This window comes from Prenolepis imparis, unplaced genomic scaffold (genome assembly GCF_030444845.1).
Source record: "Prenolepis imparis isolate NDT839.2.m4 unplaced genomic scaffold, iyPreImpa1.0 SCAF_4, whole genome shotgun sequence".
In the NCBI taxonomy this organism is placed as follows: Eukaryota; Metazoa; Arthropoda; class Insecta; order Hymenoptera; family Formicidae; genus Prenolepis; species Prenolepis imparis.
In genome coordinates, this window is record NW_028141162.1 from 13830488 (window position 1) to 13853012 (window position 22525).

A 22525-nucleotide genomic window follows, 5' to 3' on the forward strand; every position below is an offset into this window, starting at 1 on the left:
ACCCCTTAACGGCAGATATAGCAGCGAGGAGCTTCACCGCGACGGATCTCGAGTAAGGTACAAACATTAAAACCACTTCGAACTGCTTCCTCGTAAGGCTAATCAAGGCCGATGGCTACATAAATTTCCTTACGCGCCCCTGAAGCTATATACTATAAAGCATAGAACTATAAAGTACATTCATTATTGTGTAACATTGTGGATTGCGTAATTCGGGGAGCGAGAGGATATTTCGCTCTTAAACCCCGCTGTTTATACTGTCGCAAATATACCCCATGGACGTATCCCGCTATTGTAAATGCAACGTACATAAAGGAGAAGGAAGACCTCCACAGAATTCCCGCTGATATTCATTCTCATTAATTCGCTTTAAGACACCGAAGAATACGTATTTTCAATGGTTTGCTTCGGCTAATTATTCATAAAATATCGCCAGAGATCGTCGCATTTCTATCTTTCCCTTAATCGTGACGTCCGCTTTCTTTCCGCTGCATTCTCGGACGCATTCCGGATTCAGGACGCGCTACTCTGCACGAGTGGGCTTTAATCTTCTACGGCACTGCGACGCTGCCCGATCGGACCGAGTACGCTCTTTACAATCCGGCAGGCATGAGCATGCCCAGACGGCCGTTGGTGAAACCGCGCGAGACCCCTTTCTCGAAGAACCAGAACGCCCTGACGAAGGGCAAGCAGACGCAGCACAAGTCTGATAAATCCGGCAGTCTGAGCCCGCCTTACGTGGTGAACGCGCAGATTCAGTCTCAGAGGAAGGGTAAAGCTCGCGGTCAGCATAAGAACGGCAAGTCGGCCAATCGACCGAGTCCTAAACCTACCGCTCAGACCTTGCGAGGCCTCACCGGGCTCAACAGAGGGCCTAATAACGTGGTCGGAGACGTGCGCTTGGTCACTTCGAGGCCGCGTGGCAGAAGTACACCTAGTCCAATCACCAGCACGGTGACTCAAGCCGTCGCGAAGACGAGGACGCAGGTCGCGACGACAAACAGGCACAAAATTATCGATCTGGTGACCACCTCGCCCCTCGAAAGGGGACTGATCTTGTTGGAGCCGCCAGCGAAAGCGTCTACGAACAAGGTTCCGGCGGTATTTCAGCAGTATCCCAAGATCCAGCAGCTGTATCAAGTTTATGGCGGAGCTCGCGGAATCTGCCAGCAACACGCCAGGGCCAAAGGACTCGATCTGCTGCAGGACGAGCAGTTCGATCCGAGGAATCTCCAGTTGGACAAGGGTACTTAGATTCCTTCGAAGGAGAGCCGGCGAGACGCGCCGGGTTTAACGATCGGAAGCTAGATTTATATCCGTGTATAAAAAAATATATCACTTTGATATAGCCGGTTTTAAATAGAGTCAATATAAATTTAAATTAAATTAAATATTTTAATAAAATTTAATTAGAGGCACTTTTTATATGATATACGTAATTATTTTGTAGATTTTATTAAAGTAACATAAATTTTGAATTTAAAGAATTAAACATCAATGCTTACATAAAATTGCAATGTGATAAAAATATCGTCTATTTTTTTCAATATACCTGGTTTTAAATATGTAGGATCAATATAAATTTTAATCCTTCCCTAATCCCTAATTAAATTAAATTTTTGAATAAAATTTAATGCACGCAAAATTAAAGGCATTTTTTATATGATATACATAATTATTTTGCAGATATTTGTTAAAGCAACGTAAAATTTGAATTAGATACCAATGCTTACACAAAATTGAAATGTGATAATTCGCATCGAGAATTTGCAGAGTTGATGAAACATTTTTTGCGAAAAAAAATATAGCGTCGTGTACACAGATAATCGCAAACTCGCCCAGTGAGTAATGATGGCAATTTATATACGCTATTGTTACCCAAGGGCGATATTTTGTAGGACAACAAAGAGAATCGTTTCACAGCTTCCGATCGTTTCGCATTCGCTTCCACGTGTCCGCTTGCGCTACCATACGAGAAGTACAGAAAGTAGAGATGCAGTATCGTGCAAAAGCCGAAGATTAAACGGATCCGCTGAAATTTGGTTTTCGTATTCTGCCTTTTGTTGGTGTTCTGTTTCGCTGATTGCAACCCTCCCGTGTGATCACCGTTATTTTCATTTGTTACACGAGCATATTACCTATAGCTATTAATATGTCGCACTTTCGACAACCTTGTTTCGCGTTATCCACGTTTATATCTACGTTTTTTTATCTTGAATACAAAATATTCCGCGTGGAGTGATCCCTCTGCATGTTTTATGAGGTGTGACAAGAATTCTATTTGTTATGTAATTTATTCCTCTCTATCTGAAAATAAGAGAATTCTCGATGTTTTTTGCAATATTCCATTTTGCCTCTAATATTTTTTATGATATCCGTGAATAACTTTACGCGGAATATTTTGTACGCATTGTAATATTTTCCTGTAGCTCGTTAGAGATATCATAGATAAAATATCGTAAGTAAAATTTTATTGTTGTTTAATTTTCGTTATGTATTAGATAATTTAAAATAATATTATTTGTGCTTATAGCTTGTGGAAATTATTAAATAATTTATCTAAGATTTGATCAGCAACCTTTAAAGATGTACTGCTTTATGATTTTGAAAAGCACATTGCATTTGGACACATTTTATTTTCAATTTATTTTAAATGGAAGCGAATCTGTACACTATACACATTTGCATGATTTTGATATATATGCACGAATATAAAAAAAAAATATTTGTCATTAAAATTTATCTCATTAGCTGCATATACATGTATTTTGTTTTATCGTATTTAATAATTTTCAGGCGTTAAAAGAAAATTGCAAATGTTCCATGTAGCTACTATAAAAATGAGTAATTGTTCGATATATTATTTTTTTCTTTAATTGCAAGTTATTTGTTATAGAATTGACGTTCGTTAAATTTTCAGAGAGCCTCTTCTCTTGTGAGCAGAGTATATGAAGAGAGATTTTGCATAGTTTTATTTTTTATGTTAAACTCTTGTGTTTTTTTTTCCGTGTTGTTTTTTCCTGCTATAATTGAAGTCCCTTACGAAAGCGATAGGTCGATAATAGGAAAACTTGTCGAGGCCGGTAACGCGCGCTATAGCCCTCAATCAAAACTTCCAGTGACTTGATTATCGATGAGTCGAAACTCATCGTATGCAGCTCTGAGCATATCCGTGTGCATCGATTATCTAATCTAATGCATTGTGCGTATATATACCGTTTTATATCTATTACCTTCGTAGTCATTATCTTTCGGTAAATATTGTGCATTTTACATGTTTATCTTTCATAGAATATAAGCAGAAAATTATGATATTTTTCGATGCACAACTTAATATTTTTTATATCTAGTAGACGCGTGCCATATGTCTAGTTTTTGTGTCATCAAAAAATAAAATATTCAATAAAAATTATATTATACTATTTAAAAAAATTTTTTATTACATTAGCTCAATTCACACACACATTTTATCCTAACATTATTATAACTTATTTCGAGAAATATTTATCTGTACAGGTAATAGTAATAATTTATTTGAAAATTATCTTTTCCGCAGCGCAATTTAGCAAAAATACACACAATGACGCTCGTCATTACGCATCGCGCTCGTTATCTCCTTTTGGAAATTCTCGAATTTTAGATGATCGTGTAACCGCAAATCGTTGAAAATTCAGTGCAACGCGACGAACGGTAGTGAAAACCGCTAATGCGCGCCGCGAAATGGAAAAGCCGACGCGATTCGACGAAGCCCATCATCGGAGATGCTCGAGCATCTCTCTCCCGTTCATCATCGTTGCTAAATAATTTCCGCCGTGATTGGAAATTTTTTTCGCTCGCTTAACTCGATGAAATGATTTGCGTTCTTAAGGGATTATTATCGAGGCTCGACCCTCTTCGATACGCGTCCGCTAACGACCCTTCAAGCACAATACGTTCTATTGTCTTACGGGTAGCCGACTTTTGACATTTTCGTTCCCCTTGCACCCTTCCTCCTCAGCTCAGTTTCCCTCAGCTCGAGATTGCCGGTGAATTATTTTCTTCTCGATATTTCCCGTAAAACGACAACCCCTTCCTCCGTCCAGTCGTCGCGACGTTTGACACTTTACAACCGTCTTGCGCCCCGTATAATAACTTTAACGACAATTTTATTATAGCCCATAGTTTACGTTTCCGACTGACGACAAAAAAATAGCACACACGAGAGTAGTCTCGTCACAAGGTAACGAAAAATTGAATTTGCTTCTCCGCCGCTTTAATTTTTTTTCCCTCATACGCAACCGTCGCCAATCTCCACTTGCAAAATTCAATTTCTCTCATGAAGTGATTTTATTTGAAGCCATATGTACGCTTCAGTTTTTTTCTCCAGTTGTTAGTAAGTAAATAAGATAATAATGTTAATACAGTTTATAAAAGTTAAGCTACTTCTCGAAAGGTTGATATTTTATTTATTCGTTGAATAAAATAAATAATAATTGAATAATGAATAAATAATAAATAATGGAATATTTTGACGCGTATAAGAATAACGAGTTCTTAATATCAAGAGAAAATACAATTTTCCTATTTTATAATAAATTCGTAGAATTTATTTTTCGATTGATATGCAAATTGTTGCGTATTACAAACGAAATGAGTGAATAATTTTATATCAAACTGTTAATGACTAGTCGACAAAATGGAATATTCAGAATTAGTTTCCATTTAGTTCTGTCTTGCCCGTAATGCGCGGTAGAAATGTACAGGTGTATCTTACGCGACATAAAAACGATAATCATCCACGAGTTCTTACCGTCTTGTCGTTGCAAAGCTCTTTGCATTTTAATTTCGACGTATACATTTCGTTGAATAAATATGCACGAAGAGTCATCTCTGATTACTCGGTTATTTTTAACTCTTATTTAATCAAGAGACTTGCAACTTTTCTTCTTTCTCTCTCTCTCTCCCCGTCTTTCTCTCGCTTTCGTTCTCTTTGTTCCCGCGAGTGAACTTAAGACAAAGTTTTCCCCACGGCATCGTAACGCTTTATTAATTTCTTGACGGCGTCGTCGACGTCCTCGCCATCTCTTCCGCTGTCTCGCTTGCATTTCGTCTATCTTATGAAACCTTTAATTTTACAGAGCCTTCACCAGTGTGAAAACCTTACGTTATATTTATAGACAAGGTCGTAAAATAGTTTCCGAGAAAAGCACATTATTTTTATATATATAAAGAGAGATCTGATGAAATGAAAATCATCTACCGGATCGAATAATAATTATATACGTTCCGTGATTATTTATGAATGAATGTTCTGTCAACTCGTGTCCCCGGTTGCTTGAAAAGTCACGCGTGTGATCTTTGTAATATTTTTTTATATCGCACGAAAATAATACGTTTAAATTCCATCCTTCAGAACCTTTCTTCCTCCATGGAAATGGCTGCGAGATTTAAATGCGTAAAGCTTGCATTTCCATTCTCTGGAACCGCAGTACGTATGATGTAAAATCCATTACGGTTGATTGCAATCGTGTCTGCATGTGTGTATTTAACGTAAAAATAACAGTAGGTAGTTATTATTTCATGATTGCTACACGATAAATATTATTCTCAGCCAAAGATAAAACTTTCAGTTCAGTATCTTCAAAGCTTGCATTTTTTTTACAATTCTACCGTCTCTCTGCTTACCGTCGATTTACCATCTAGCTACATATATGTATTATGTATATATGTATATCTGTTTTTCATTAAACACTATGATTGCTTAAAGAGTACTACAGACAAGACAATGTTTTTATATTATTATACGGAAAGAAGAATGTTATGCACAGAGATGAAGTAATAATTTCAAGACATTATGAGATTCGCTTCAGTTTTCTTTTCTAGTAGATATACATACACATTTTTCCTTCTGTTTCTGATTTGAACTCTATGTGCGATTGAATCACATTATGCGAAATATTCCGCACAATCTCTTGAACGTGAAGTAGTAGTCATTAATAACTACCTTACCTTCAATCTCGCCAATGTAGCCGGCGGTGTGTTGTTTCAGACACACTGGAGGAGTGGAAACTGGCGTTCTTCGGCACGGAGACGTCGGTGGAGATAGATGACGAGTTGGACAAGGACAAACCGTTGCCGCCGGTGGTTCACCAGGACCTGATCCAGAGCAACGCAGCCTCGGACAACGTCCGACACAACGCCGTGGACACTGAGGGAGATCCATGGACAGGCAGTCAGCAGGTGAACCGGGTCTCCCATCCGGAGGTGCAAAAGCCGACGACGGAGAACCAGACGAGCGGCTGCGCTGCCTTCGAGAACGGAGGCACCAGGTGCCTAGGTGGGTGCCTCATACTACTCCTTCTAGCCTACCTGACCGGCGTGCCCGACTGGCGGGAGCTGATCAGCAGCTGGCCAGCCTCGACGGACAGTCGGAGCGTCGTCTCGACGACGACGACGACGTCGTCGTGGACCAACGACGCGGCGGTAAATCGTTTGTCGGGAGCGTGCGAATGTTCATGATGATAACGGGCCATGTTCATGATAAGTCGGTCCTGCGACAGCTCGCGATTCCGTGACTCGAGTCGATTCACCGGGAAACCCGCGAAAGCAGCCGGTCAACGACGTGTGCCTGATGCGTCTTTGTGATCCGTGATTTAACTGTTCTTGTGATACGTGTACGTGCGAGGGGAAGGTAAAAGACAAGGGGAACGAAGGGAAAAACTCTCGTTCCTCCTCTCCCGGTGCTATTATCTTGAGGAGGGATCCGGGGGAGTCAATATTGGATTGTCGTCCGTCCTCTGTTGTCCTTCGTAAAAAACAAGGGATATGCATGGTTAGATGATGGACATTGAGGCCGATGATCCCGTTGACACTCCATTGCAGCGTTCCTCTCGTCGACAACATGATATTTCTTCGCTAAAACACGTCGCTAGGTTTGGCTTTCCCAATTCGTTTGTGTCATGCGAGGAAGTGTTTGAGTCTCTCATATAGTTGACGCGATACATCCCGGACGCTTGCGCGGTGACAACACTCTGTTCGAGAGGAGCGTCATTGTAGCGGCTTCGATTGATCGAAATTTGTCACGGGGAGGAGAGGACTCTCAATAACGCTATGAAACAGAAAATGCGCGATTTTGTTTCCAGGTACAATGATAAACTCTCGATTTTCCGTCGAAAGAATTTTCTGACACATGGAGTATTCTTTAATTAGGCTCCATTAAAGGGATTTTATTTTTTTTTCTCATCGTGTGTATATGTTTTATCGTACTTAAAAGAAAAGAGTACGTAATAATACGTTGCATCTTAGAGAAATTTCAACAGAAACTATGCATTGGACAAGAGAAATCTACGGGAAGTTGTATGCAAGGTAAAATTGTTGATATGAAATCTCGCGGGAAATTCAGCGTTACAAGTTTGCTCGATGGACGCGAGGTAATGTGATTTTTTGCATGTTGTTCGACTTGTTAACGTCGTTTCTTATACGCTATCTTTTGTGGCGAAAGAACTTTCTGCTAAAATGACGCGATATTTCTTTGGTAACGAAACAAGGAAGGAATAAAAATTAATTGCAGCAGACTCTCTAAGAAGCACACGATTAAAAAATAAATAAATATTTAATATTGCAATTGACGTGAGAAAATCGAGAGACCATCATTTTTCCAAACTTTTCTCCATACAGTCGCAGCAGTTGTAGCCGTAACTCCACGGACGTGCTTGTAAATATATGCAAAACGTATTTATTATATCGCGGAGTTATGTGCGATCTTCCGAAAAGTTTTGAGAGTAATGGCGCTTCCGTGGCATCCCCTTCCTCCATGTTGAACGGAGCAGAAATGGGTAAACGACCAAATGTCTTGACAAATACATTGCGAAACTACTTGATATTTACACGATAATAATCCGACAATAGTCGCGCAAGAGCATCATATCTGACTCTATCAACCGTATTCGTGGTTCTATTCGACATGTTTAGAGAAACGGAATATTATCATTTTTTATATTAAAGAGATGCACAATAAATAAGAGATTACTTCTGTCTTTTCCACTGACACTATTTCTCATCTAGTCTTATAACGCGCAGCTGCATCGATGAAGCTTTCCTACAAAGGACGAGAATTCAGGTTTTCTTAAATTTTTTAAATTAAAGAATATCGAGGAAAAATCTTCATGCAATTAAAAAAAAAAAATATATATATATAATGTAATACGATATATTTTATGCCCAATTCTGCTCAGCGTTTCGGTCAAAGCCGACCACGTTTCCGTTTCGCATATATGTGGCTCTCCACGTGAAACTTTTGTATGAGACAAAAATGTGACAGGAAATCATCGCTCAACTGCCATTAGTGAGACCTGGCGTGTCCGGCCTCGCGTTCTCTCTCTCCTGAAAAAAATCGCCTCGCGTAACTTATAGTACACCCGATATAGAATTGCAATTTACTTCGGTCATATCGTCGATTTTGATCGACGAAATGGCTCTAACGTGTTCCAGGCAGGCGGAGGGAGACAGTTTTTCTTTCGCCTTCTTCTACTTCTTTTTTTCTTTATTTTTATTATCTCTATCTTTATTTCTCTCTCTTTTGCACGTTCGTATGCATGATAATACGCAATCTTCCTCTTTCTCTCTTTTTCTCTGTTTATTTTAATCTGTTTTTCTTCATCTCCTCGTCTGTCAGTCTATGTCTCTTTCCCAACATCCTTAACATCTGACTATTAGCTTTCTCTTGCATTCTGTTCTGAACCTTCCTCCACGCTTCATAAGCACTCTATGTCCCTCTAAGGGAGTATTCGGTAAGCTATCAGCACTGCCGAAACTAGGAGCTACAGGGAGGTTCTCCAGCTGCCTAAGTAAACAGTTGGGAACGGGGTACATAAGGCCGGATGTGGATTTTGAGCACACGTTAAATCCCGAGCTTTATTAAAATGCCCGTGTTTCTAGAAATTTTTATATTGGAGAATAATACGGAGAATTCCTTCTTATCAACGAAATAATATTCATGCCCAGAGACAATATATGCAATTCTTTTTATTAGTCTTAATATAAAATATAAATTACGATAAAAATGTGCGAAATTTTGCGAACATAATTTTGCCGACAGTAAACAATGAAAATCAATCAATATAAATATTCTAGTTTATTACTCTCTCTCTCTCTCTCTCTCTCTCTCTCTCTCTCTCTCTCTCTCTCTCTCTCTCTCTCTCTCTCTCTCTCTCTCTCTCTCTCTCTCTCTCTCTCTCTCTCTCTCTCTCTCTCTCTCTCTCTCTCTCTCTCTCTCTCTCTCTCTCTCTCTCTCTCTCTCTCTCTCTCTCTCTTTTTCTCTCTGATAAAACATGTAAAATTTTATACATACATATATTATAATATAATATGAAAAAATAACTTTAAATGCTTCTTTTTTGGAAAAAGTTGTGTCGGCACAGTGTTGCTCATTTGTAATTCACATTCGGCCTCGGAGATTACAGTTATATCAAATTTTGCGACACAAAACTTGCTCAAAACGTTGTTAACTATAAATAATGAAAAACCGCGCGTGAATCGATCCGCAAGCGTTTGTAAGTAATTAATCGATACGCCCATAGTGCTTAGCTAAGACTCGACGGCGAGATAAGAATGTCGCGACGTTAAACGACCCGATATTTTCTGAACACTTTTTAGATACCATCGTTTTGCTCAGAGGAACGCTGATAGACACCGGCACGGATACGTTCTATTGCAAGCTTAAAGCTGATCGTGCGCGCTTTTGTAGAAATTTCGATTGCGGGGATAAACGGGAAGCTCGATGAGAAAGCTGAAGCTTCGCGGCGAATTGACGGAGCGATTTTTCTTTACCGTGAAACGATCGTCAATGAGTTATCGAGTCGGAAAGAAATTTTCGCCAGAATGCGAGAATGCGCTGCTACTGCGACGATACGTTTCTAGTATTTACGATTTATATCCTGGCGCAGAATCCAATCATGTTCCGTCGAAAGTTGCGGGCCACAAATCAGAAGTTAACTGCAAAATCTGCGCATGACAGGGGAATCGAATCACAATCAATACAAACTTGCTTCCACTTGGATATCAGACGACTTTGATAAAAAAAACATAAACGCGATTGAAACACACGCTGACTCTAATCGACGTAAAGTTTCAAGAGAAATGTTGATCAATGAGATAGTTATATATGATTTCTGCCCTTACATTGCTATCCCTTATCGAGAAATCGCAGTAAAATATATCAATTGGATTAAATCGTTCGATAAATTTTTCCATATTTTTCAAAGTACGTGTATGATCAATTTGACAAACATTTCGCAAAAAATCATATGACAATTCGATCGATGTCGTTTCATACGAAACTTTCGTGGTGCATCGAAATTCTGAAAGCCGAACAACCGTTCGAAAAAGGGAATATCGAATGGTTGCGAAATTAAATTGACGTTACAGTCGCAATACTAAATGTCTCTTTCGGAGTGGCGTTCTGCAAATGAAACGTTTGTGATTTTTCGAGATGCGCTGGTACTCTAATGGATGGCTTTCGAATGAAATCGCGAACAAAAAAAAAAGGAAAAAATACTCTCAAATGTATTAATTCCAGGTGATAATATTATCTCGGTCGAGAGATGTAAAAGTCGGTCAAATGCTTTTGCATCGTGTACACTCAATTTTGAAATTAGTGTTCGTTACACAGATTTATCTGATATTTGTATAACTAAATAGAAGGTAACACACTAGAATTTTATTAACTTTATTTTATTTATAGGTATATGACTAAGAGAATTAACAATATATAATTATTCTTCAACTTTTACCTGTATAAATCAAAAGACATTGTTATTTCGAGCTTAAAAAAAAGGGAATGCTATTTTTCTTTGTTTTATAATACTTTGTTTCAGAGATAATTATCGCGACTTTTCACGCTTTTTAATTTTCACATTTTATAATTAAAATTAATGCATTATTAAAATGTGTTTAAAAAACACATACATGTATCAATATCACGTTAAAGTACTCAACCTATCTTTAACGCTCCAAGTCTTTACGTGTTAACAATTTTTGATCGAATTTTATTGTCCATTGTGGAAAAGTAAGACGAAAACTAATCACTGCCAAAAAAATGTTGCAATTCCAAAGTAAGGAATGTCAGATCAGATCAACTTTCAGGTTACATTAGGATGGCAGCTAAATCCTTAAAAAATGGAACGTGTCAAGTGCGATTCTAGTGCAATATTTCTCAGTGAATGAAAATATATAGAAAAGATATTTAATATTTTCCACAGTTCTCTTTCTGTCGATATTGAGAGAGAAAAATAGTTGCGACTATAGCCAGTTTTTTTTCATAGAGATTGTATGGTATACATTTTTTACACGGATAAGTAAGATCCCTCTGCGAGAGCGATCAATATAAGGAAGAGAATCCAAATTTTATAGTGGGAGAACGGAAAATCGTGTTTACCGCCGATACGATTTTCAGGAGTCCCCTTTTATACTTTATGCGAGCTCTTTCGATTCTTTGCATGCCCGCGGGTACAGCGAAGATCCAAAATTTGCACAGAGAATCGGATATATACATATTTTATTCCTCGATGCCGCGCTCTTTCTGTAGTATACTGTTTTATACTTTTTATTTGACATCCAAATTCTGATACTTCGAAGAATGAAAGATTACGTTTAAATTAGACAAATTTCTCTAATGATTATCTCCACTTCTCGTAAGTGAACAAATTTCTATAATTAAAGTGCAATTTTTAACTTTACATTTTATTATTTTAATTTTATCAAATTGATATATGTTTCTTTTCATGTTCAAAAATATTGTTTCGTGTTTTTTTTCTTTAAGCGGTCGATGTTGTGAGAAACTAGTTTCACCAATTAGATCTCTAGCATTCGCAAAGGTTCTCTTTAATCAAAGATTCGTTTCTCGCAAAGTAAGGTGGAGGAAAAACGTCGTATCGCGAGAAACATCGAGAGAGCATTTCTCTCAAGTCGTTTGAAATGTGAAAGGTGGATGAAAACTCAAAGGCGAGTTGATTCGCAGACAAAGATTTCTTAAATTTCATCTTTGATCAAAAGAGCAGCTCGGTCAGCATTTTGCGAAACGTCCCATTCGTGAGAAAATAATTTTAATGACCGAATAAAATATTTTGACAGGAGAAATATTTACACGGTAATATTTTATGTTCGTGTATTGACTGCAAGATATAGTTTGACAAATTCATAACATTAGCTAACTTTATTAAAAATAATCTTCATAATTTGTCAGAATTTAATTTTCGCAGCTTTGAACGATAACTAAGAATTCGTCAATTAAATTTTTACATTGAGTTTTAATCCGTCAAATTGAATTTTTACATGAAATGCTGAGTTTTACATGAAATACTGAGTTAAATTTTTAATTATTAAAATTTTAATTACATGAAACACACACAAACATATACATATATATTCAAGATATATTAAATTTGAATATTAGGTGAAAATGTTTAATTTTCAAAGCAAGAAATTAGGATTCTTATAATGTGTCATATAATTTGTTTTCAGGATAAATAAATGTGTTTATCTTTTTTACAGATCTTAATATTTTGAAATCTATTCTTTTATATTTTTAATATCAAAGAAAATCGATAAACAAATAAATTTCTCGATTGAGGCCAACAGAGGATTTTCGTATTTTAAATCGCATGTATACGTGCGTGAGATTGTGATTCGATTTCCGAATATTCGGTACATCAATGCACATCACCCTATATGTTTATTCACATCTGCTTCTGCTATTTTTTTCTTTATACTATTTTCATTCCTATCTTTAATTTTGTGAGTAACATTATAAAAATATGAATCAATTATGATATATAATAAATACACACACTCTTCTCCCTCCTCCTTCTCTTTCTCTCTCTCTCTCTCTTTCCTTCTATCTTTTTGTCTCTCTTCCTCTCTTTCTCTTTTTACCTCTCTATTAATTTCTTACCTATTATTATGCATTATCTTTCTTTAATTACTTGCATTATTTTCAATCTTGATATCTCTGTGGTTTTTGTTTCAATAATGGTTCCTCCATAATCATAAGAATCCGCTCTTAATTCTTTCATTAGCCACGATCGTTTGGTATATATTGTATATTTTTAGAGAATATATAAACATTCAGTTTAAATATAAACAGACATTGAATATGTTATCGAAAGAAGTTTGATAAAAGTATCGATAACGTGTTTATATGTTTCGTTCATATCGATAACATATGTATAGCAGCCGTATTAGTTTGTTACACGTTGTGATTCTATTATTACATTTCATATCATTATAAGCAGATGCTGCATATTAGTTGCTGATACCGTAGTTATCATCATCCTCGAATAAAATGTCAAATTGTTCGCGCACATATCATTTCAATCCAATCGCAATGGGTGCTGTTCTAAAAATTAGTGTACGCTTTTGTTTCTCATAATTATCATATTTCGATATTTAATTTACAAAACGTTATATACAGGATGGTCTATGAGAAAATTATTTTTGATTTTTGAATAAGTAACACAAATGTTTTTTTTTTTTTAATTACTAAGCATTGACTTACATACAAGTGAACAAATTATATTTTTAAAATATATTTAAATACATAAAATGATGTAACAATATGTATATATAATTCTGCACTAGAGAGAAAAGATAATAAAATAGTTTTCACAATATATAAAGTATATAAAATTATTTTAATATATTAATATATAGAATTATAGAATTATTTTAATTTAAAATCTGAACACGTTTTTCTATGGACCAACCTGTAGTTCTAATAAATAATCGATAATAAGTAAAAAAGTTGATTAAAAGAATATCATTATTGAGGTATCTCGAATTCAATAATCTTTTTAATTAGTGAATTTAAGGTGCAAATTAATTAGTCAATATATTTATACGTATTGTGACTTATAAATGTACTTAGATGGATAATCTTTGTTTTAATATGCAAGAAAAAATAAGTGATAATTTTTTTAGCTGACAATTAGCCAGCAAAATTCGAGGTATTTTAAGTTGATTTTATCAAAGAGCAGACCTAGGCTCCTTTCAAGTAGTATTAGTAAAATTATATTGCGGCGCAAGGCACAGCATTCGTCGATATCTAAAAGTTAGTAAAAAAGTTTCAGTAATCATCAGTTAAATTGTACTTATGCATTCTGATAGATTAAGTGAAATTTTTGCGAATATCTATAATTAAAAGCGAATATGCTTCCATATATTGTAGATGCATTTTTTGCGCTATATATGCATCTAATTATCTGCCATTTGGTACTTAAAATGAAATGAGTTACATCATTCGCATAATTTGCATAATTCGTCTAGATTAAATATTAATTCTTAACTCGCGACATTTTTCATCGTCGCTTTCTTGCCTTTCTCATACAAAGAATATGAGAACGTTCATATATTATCAATCAAGAAATGACAGCTATAAAAATATAAATAAAATTTCAACAGAAATGGACATGAGAGAAAAGAAAATAAAGCAAATTCGCATAAGTTAAAAACTGAAGATTACAATTTTGCTGATACAAAAAAATTGTCTAACAAAAAAACCAGTCATGAAAACCAGTGAAAAATCACTCGAAAAACCAGTCATGGTGTTTTAAAATTTGTCAATTCTCTTTAGCTCCATATTCTTATCGCGTATTTAACGCTAAATGAGAGTTTCATTTCATGTTGAGATGGACGAGCGATCTTAGTATTAATTAAAATAATACTTTGCTATCGGAACTCTATATTTATTACTTAAAATTACATTTAGCGTCAAATGCAGCAGTAGAGAGAGGTAAGAATATGGATCTTTTAATGTATTGACTCTTCGAGGATCTCGTCGCGAGAACTTCGCGATTCTTCGCGAGCGAAAAGAATCACGGAACCCTGAATGATTCTTATTATTATCTCGCGGAACTTGCACCGCAACTTCAGAATGCATTAACCGCGATTTTTCCATTAATCCGCGATTTCACGAAGTGACATCTGTCAAAGAAACTCAGATGGCGTAATGAAGTTTCTTCCACACTGGGAATAAGATAATAAAAAAAAAGAGAACTTTCCAAGCGAATTGATTAAAAGGACCGGTGACTTTTTACGATGAACCTTCTTTGCCGCGCAAAATCGTTTCGCTATTATTTAGGAAGTAAAAATGAAAGTTGTATCGAGAATCGGCGAACTGTTCTAGATTACAAGAGAAAACTAGAAAGAGAGAGAGTGAGAGAGAGTGAGAGAGAGAGAGAAAGAAAGAAAGAGATATATAATTTTATTATATTCTCTATGAATGACATCCTTTAAGAGAGTAAGAAAGAAATATAAAAGGATTTAGAGTGCAAGATGAGAATGAGAGAGAGAGAAAGAATAGTGTGTGTGTATGTGTGTGAAAGAGAATGAGAAAAAGAGAAAACGAGAATACGAGAGAAAAAATGAAATTACGAAAAACGAAAGTACAGACCGATTTATCTAATATATGTATAGCGAATTTCAGTTTTAAGAATAAGAGTCAATTATATTAACCAATGTGAAAGGGTGTCGGTTTTCAGAAGACAAAAAAAATTGATATAAACGATACTACAAGTAGTACAAGGAATTTTGGATGTATTTCGATTCGTTCAGGTGTGACGTATCTTCCAAAATGTACAATACCCGCGACGTCGCGTCGAAACAGCACCGGACTTCCGGTAACGAGAGTGTTGAATTTTCGCTACAAATTTATTTTAGAGTTTTATTACGCGAGTGATGATGACACTATCATTGCACATTCGTTGTAGCATTTATTTTAATTTTTAATGGGTCGTACCAAACAAATTAGCAAAAAGATTCTTTTGTTTTCTATTATTTATATATTTTGATCACACAAAAGATGTAATAAATTGTGATTTAATATTTATTTAAAAGAAGAGACTAGAATTATTTCTGTGTATCACTATATATCTCTGCGCTTTCTCTTTGTGTCGACGTTCCATGAATTTTGTACTTAATTTAATTTAGTTGGCGCAGAAATGTGATCGCGCAAGCCTGAAACTCCTATTACGAGAAATTCGATTTTTCCAAATTAAATTCGGTCAAATCGTTCAAATGAGCAATTACGGGCGAGTCGACGTTTAACATTCGATGCTGTGCACCATCGATTTCACGTGGTACAATCGCGACAATAATTCACATCACATAACACAACGTGCGTCTCTCACAGAACTATTGTGCAAACGTCGACTAAGGAAATGTCCAAATTAAATTTTCACGACTAAAAGAATTTAGGAAACCTTCGGTGAATTTTGTGCAATTAGTTTCATATTTTATATTTTTTAATTACATTTTACATCACATATTACGTTGATCGAATTTCTAATTTCCGAAAAGACGATCACGTTTCATAAATCCCAGTGACAATTTTATTCACTTTTTTAATCATTATTTTATTTTAAAAAATTATTTTTGTTTTAAGAAGAAGATTCTTTCTTTCATTAATCTTAATTCGAAACGTCAAAGCTCTTTTCAGCTGCGTTTCTTCCTATAAATATTAGTTTTCACGATGAATTCGTACTTAAGGCAAATTAGATTATTTTCTAAATGTGATATACTTAAAAATAAAAATTGTACAAGTAGTGAAAACAAAACGCTTTCTCTAAAAAAATTACATTTATGGCTTATCCAAATATAATTTCGTAGGCTAGCATTTTTTTTTTAATACTCATACTTGTACTTGTATTATTCGTATGTGAAAAGTCAACATGCGATATGCAATGCACAATATACAATATGCATAATTATTTTACAAGTGTATATACACATCCGAACTATTATAATTCGAATTATAATTATTTACATTATCACTCGCAAATCCCACATCTATTCAATCAGAAATTTCTTCACTCAAGTATACGACGTCTGGCGCTGTCTCGTCGTAATTGCCATATTGTTAATGTATCTATTGTAAATGTTTGTATGTATTGTAAAATGTATCTTGCTTGGAGGGGTGACATATCTTAAGTTATAGAGTTCCCGAGAGGAGAGGAAAAAATAAAAGTGCGAGTTGCGATTGCGCATCTCGCGCCACGTTCACGCGCTCGCGCGCTCGTCCCTTTCCTTCTTCGGCTTCACTCTTTCCTTTGCTATCATGATTTAAAACGTTAAAAAAAAAATGTAATCCCAGACTTCGCGTCGAAGAAACCATCATAACTTGCGAGGAAAGGACTTGCGGGAGGAGGCGCGATCCGTGTGGGGCGCGAGTGCCTCTGCTACATACATTTATGTACACATATACATAATATATTGTATAAGCAATGGCAAAACTACTACGAGTCATTATATGCGACAATTAAAATTTGTATATCATGAACGAATTAAAAGAGGAGAAGCTCCTGAATAATTATCTTGTGGACGTTATTAATCTGCGTTCCGACGATTTAATATAACAGAAGCGGATGAATCGGAAAATTAATTGCATTAGTGGATTAGAAACTTGAATTCAACAGTCAAAATTAATTATAATAATGGCTTTGAATTTAAATTCACAATTATTGACGATCATGCCGATAAGTCTGCTAAACACTGCCGTGCTATTTACTCACGGCGTGTAATGACAAGTGATCATTTATTTTATAAATTTATGTACGAATGTGACGTAACTCCTTTATTCGCTTATTCTTTTAATTTTAAATACGATGTCATACTCTGATCCTGCCCGTCCGCCATCAATCTACTAATTAATCTGCGATTCATAATCCAATTAACGCTCTAACATGGTTATGACGCTCTAATCTCCATTATTCGAGGATGCAGGTATGTCCCAACTAAAACATGCTTTGCTTCTTAAATAAAATGATATAACAAGTTAAAATTCAACTGCACGGCTTAGTACAATTTTAATAACTGTCACCTAATAGGACCCATAACTCTCATATTTTTGGAACTATATTTGTGAAAAATTAAATATTTACGTGATTTTAATGTTGCGAATATAATATAACACGATGCGAAGAAAACATAATTGGATTATATTATTCTTCGATTATTTTATTTAATACATAATTTTCTTTATTTACGCGTAAAATGGAAATTTAAGCGAGGTCTGTAATCAGTCACGTTATATGTACCTAAATTATCGATTTTAATTCGTGTTTTGGTGCGATGTAGGATATTAATATCTCTTTGACGAATTTCCTTTAAAGATACCGCGAGATTAAAAATTTAATAAATATTTTGATTAAAGTGGTGTGTAGGTATTTGTATTGAAAGATGCTGATTATTTATAAAGACATTTATTTCTCATTAAGCCTACCTAACCAAGCGCTAATTGATTACTGAATATTCAAGGGAGAGATCAAATATTTGATCTCTTAAAAATAACAATGCATGATAAATGAACTCTTCTAAATGTGCATTAACTTTATTCATATCTTTCGAAGTGCATGCAATTATAATACAATGTAGCCCGTAATTGGCATGTTTTTTCGCAAGAAGGAAAAGGTCAAAACAAAAAAGGAAAAAAGAGAACTTGAAGAAATAAATAAACGAGAAACGTCATGTTAAATAAGAAAAAAAATATTTAAAATGTTAAATAAGAGCGAACACCAGTATAAAGTTTAATTTAACTTTGCTGAATACGAAAGTACTATCGTTTTCGCGCTTCTTATGAATAATTCAATAACCTCTAACCAGTAAACTCCGAAAATTACTATACGATCTCAGTTTATGTCATTTTAGTACGTATGAGTTTCTAAGTAATATTAGATCATGAATTTTTTAATTTAGATCGGTGTACAGATATATCTTGGAAATTATTAATAATATCACATGATTAACAATTGTGCATGAAACGTTATATCTTGAATAACAAGAAGAATAACAAATAGAACTGAGAAAGTCGCGCAGAAAAATATATTTAAACAATTAAATATTAATGTCAAATACAAATTAATGCATTGCAAAATTTGATTTACTTAATTTAAACATTCTCGAGATAAATGGTTTCTCTTGGTTGCTTTTGAAATATTGTGTCACGATGTTTCATTCGAAACATCGCTGGTGTTTGTACATACAGCGTATGCATGCGATGCACTCTGCAAATGTGTTTGTATTGCACTTACTAGCAATCTCAAAGCGTCTTCTAATTCACTCTCGACCGTCCCACGTTTAAGTATATTTGCACCACGTGACGGAAATTTAACAGAGTTCTACGATTCTTTGCTGTCCTTTTCGAGATCCTAAATAATACAAATAGGATGTATGTACGTACGTGCATGTGTGTACATATTTACTGACTTTTGTGTAATCCACAGCTTATCCGCCGAAATTAATTTTCTCGCCAAGACACTTTTTTCAGTCTAACAAACCATTCTATTCTGATGGAAGATATAACACAAAAATTATTAAGATAAACATATTTACTCGCGTTTTATAGAATGAATGTACTTTTATTTTTATTTAAATATATATATCGTTTATTATATATAATCACGATTATTTAGATTATGGTTTTTATCAAAGCATTATTTTTCAAAAAGCGTAATTTATTCTTACAGTTGTATTTTTCATTGTCTTCTTTTAGAATTTTTCTTCCTTTATTAGAATTATCCATTTATTCTGTCTTGGTTGAAACAAATATAGAGATTAAAAAACTACATTAAAACTGTATAAAAGTGTGATTCTGCCACAATTATCCATTATCGTGATCTTACTGGGACAGTGACAATTAATCCATCACGCGGCAGTAACCGTTAGGGATTTGATGATCAACCAATGCAAACATCTCCCAGTCGGACAGTCCTGATTTCTAGTGTATTATCGAGAACTCATCAACGCCATGAATCAGTTTGATCGGGTCGTTCAAGCATTAAGTCGAATATCACCGACCTACTCTCTCCATTTCAATATTCTTGTTTACGCGCAGCTAACAATTCTACTTCGATCCATAATTTCATTAAAGTCTCATACGAAAAATGAGTATACAATCTCTTTTGTAAATCTTTCGTCTCTACCAGGACTATTAAGAAGGAAATAGAATTGTATTTTTTCAATATCAACATATTTAATATAATAAACTTAGCTATTTAAGTAACTTGCTATTAATTGTAATTAATTGTATAATTTCTTATTAACTCGAAACAAATTTTATCCTTATTTTTTTTCTCTTCTGTAAAAGACAAAATTACATGTCGATGTGTCAATGGGATGTTCTTTATAATCGCACTTCCTGAAATATCCTGCGTGGACAACATAATAAAAAAAAAAAAAAAAAAAAGAAAAGTTTCCTTGATCCAAGGACGTCAGACGGAAATCGAGTTATTTGTGAAATATGAACGGGGAGATACAAATCGTCTCGAACTTGTCACGCGTATATCGCTTCATCCCTTTATCCCATAGCAGGTTCAGAAAACGTATCTAGGTACTTCGGCTCTCCGTGGGGGCAAGAGTGCCGGACGCGGACTTTCTCAGACCAGCCATCAACCACCATCAACCATCACCACAACCACACATCCACACATCCACAATTGCACACAAAAACAAAAATAAACAGCCCTATCCCTGATCGCTTCACCAGCACGGTGAGTCTTACTTCTTCTTCATTCTATATTACATCCTCTATTTTAATCCTCTATTTGTTGCGATTTATTTACTGCTCTCGAAAGTACTGGATATCTGAGCGATCGAAATTTGTTTCTTTAATTGTACATCTTGTCCGTGATTTCCACATAGAATATCCCAAAGAAAATTTATGCTCTTCTGGAATTTTTCTTCACATGATAAATTTCTTGTCAGAAATTTAATCCGAAGCATCATTGATGAATTGTTAACGCTGATAAAGGACTTGAGCAAGTTAAAATTAATAATTAGATATCAAAAATAAAATAACTCTTTACTTTACAAAAAATTTAATTTAAGAATTAATATTACAGAACACTAAGTTAACATTAACAATTAGATTAATTTTCTTTTGAGAAAGTTTATATATTATATTATTGATAATAAATTATTATATATTATTATTATATATATAAGATTATAATATATATAAGATAATATAGTATTATATATTATTGATAATAAATACTGCTGCTTACGAATTATTATTATCTGAGTAATTTTGTACTTTGCGCTATATTTCATATTTTACATTACGATGAATTTAATTAGTGAAGCTTTACTTAGCGCTAACAATTAATTATCGCCAGATTATTAAGGGAAGCGCCCTTGTAATTTGGAATTTGCCGCAGGCTTTTCGAGAAATATACACATTCCCTTAGGTTTCACGTACTTTGACGAGAGATAGTTCCTTTTTTTCTTTGCTGCTTTCTTTATTCTTGTCTCTGCGTTTTTTCCTTTATTTTCATTTTCCGTATTAAAAGATCCTCACACTTATTATTCTGCTACAAGTTATTCATAGTTAAATTATGCTTGTAATATCGCGCTGATACAATTATTGTCGCCAAATAATAAATGCCAAATAAACGATTTTATTTTATCAATATGAATCTTACATCTTGATCGATAGTTATTCAAATACGACAATATTAATCGTATGAGGATGTTTTCATACACGTGGTGGTTCATTTTCGTCTTAAAAATATAAAATAATAGAGCATGATTGAGTTGTTGATGTTATAAATATTTTTCGCATGTTAAGAAAATATGTATGTCACTATTTTATTTTTTTAAATAATTATATCGTGTGCCAAGAAAGAGTGATACCGCAGGGAAAATATTCTTTTATATTTATATTCTTTTATATTCTTTTTATATCAAACAATTTATTAATGTATAACGTTGCCTAATCTGATAAAATATTTGGGAAATAGTGTTCTCCTTTTTTATTTAGTTCATTCTTTATTATGCATATTGTGCAGAAAAAATTATGAAATTATAAAGAATGCCACACAGTAGAGAGAAATCTTTAGAATTAATATAAAATATTATGACGCGCGCGCCTCTAATGAATACTTCATTATCCTTTTTTTTTTATATTTTAGTTTGTACAAATGAATATTATTTCATTACAAACAAGATTTTGTATATAATATATAAGTAAATATTAAAAAATGGGGATATAATTATTTATTTATATTAATATATAAATTATTATGAATACATGTGTACATATGTGTATGCGTGTGTGTGCGTGTGTGTACATAAAACTGATAAATTTCGTAGATTTATATTGTTGCATAGAATAAAAGCTGCACATGCAAATGTAATAATATAGTATCTATGTATGCGTTTTATTTGTGTGATATATTGCGCGTTCAGATAAATATTATTTTATGTTATGTTTATGTATGATTTGTAAATTGAGTATAGCATGGCCCACATATGCTTCCGCATGCTTCGCAAGTTTTAAAAAAATATTACAGGCTTTACTAAATCATCATTTTGCATTTATTTATAAGATTAACTTATTTTCTTAAATTTTTGTTTTAATTGTAAAACAAATTAATATTAATTTTTTTTAAATTATGTTTTTCTAAGTTATAAGTGCGAGCATATTTTAGGCTTGGGCGAATCAACGGTAAATTATTATTCCAAATAAATGACGTTTTAATTAATGGATATTTTATAT

The 22525-nt window shown here is 34.3% G+C and overlaps 2 protein-coding genes across 3 annotated transcripts in view; one reads left to right on the forward strand and one right to left on the reverse strand.

Moving 5' to 3' along the window:
• The window catches only part of LOC145934928 (proprotein convertase subtilisin/kexin type 4-like), a 214876-nt gene that overhangs the window by 189279 nt on the left and 3072 nt on the right, over window positions 1-22525 (forward strand). For both annotated transcript variants that reach the window (XM_083035840.1, XM_083035839.1), the window contains exons 11-12: window positions 518-1246; window positions 6029-6316. In XM_083035840.1, coding sequence (XP_082891966.1) covers window positions 518-1246; window positions 6029-6316 — 1017 coding nt within the window. The remainder of the gene's footprint in view (window positions 1-517; window positions 1247-6028; window positions 6317-22525) is intronic.
• LOC145934932 (uncharacterized) overlaps window positions 1-22525 on the reverse strand; it is a 469524-nt gene that overhangs the window by 38783 nt on the left and 408216 nt on the right. The gene's annotated exons all lie outside the window — the stretch shown is intronic.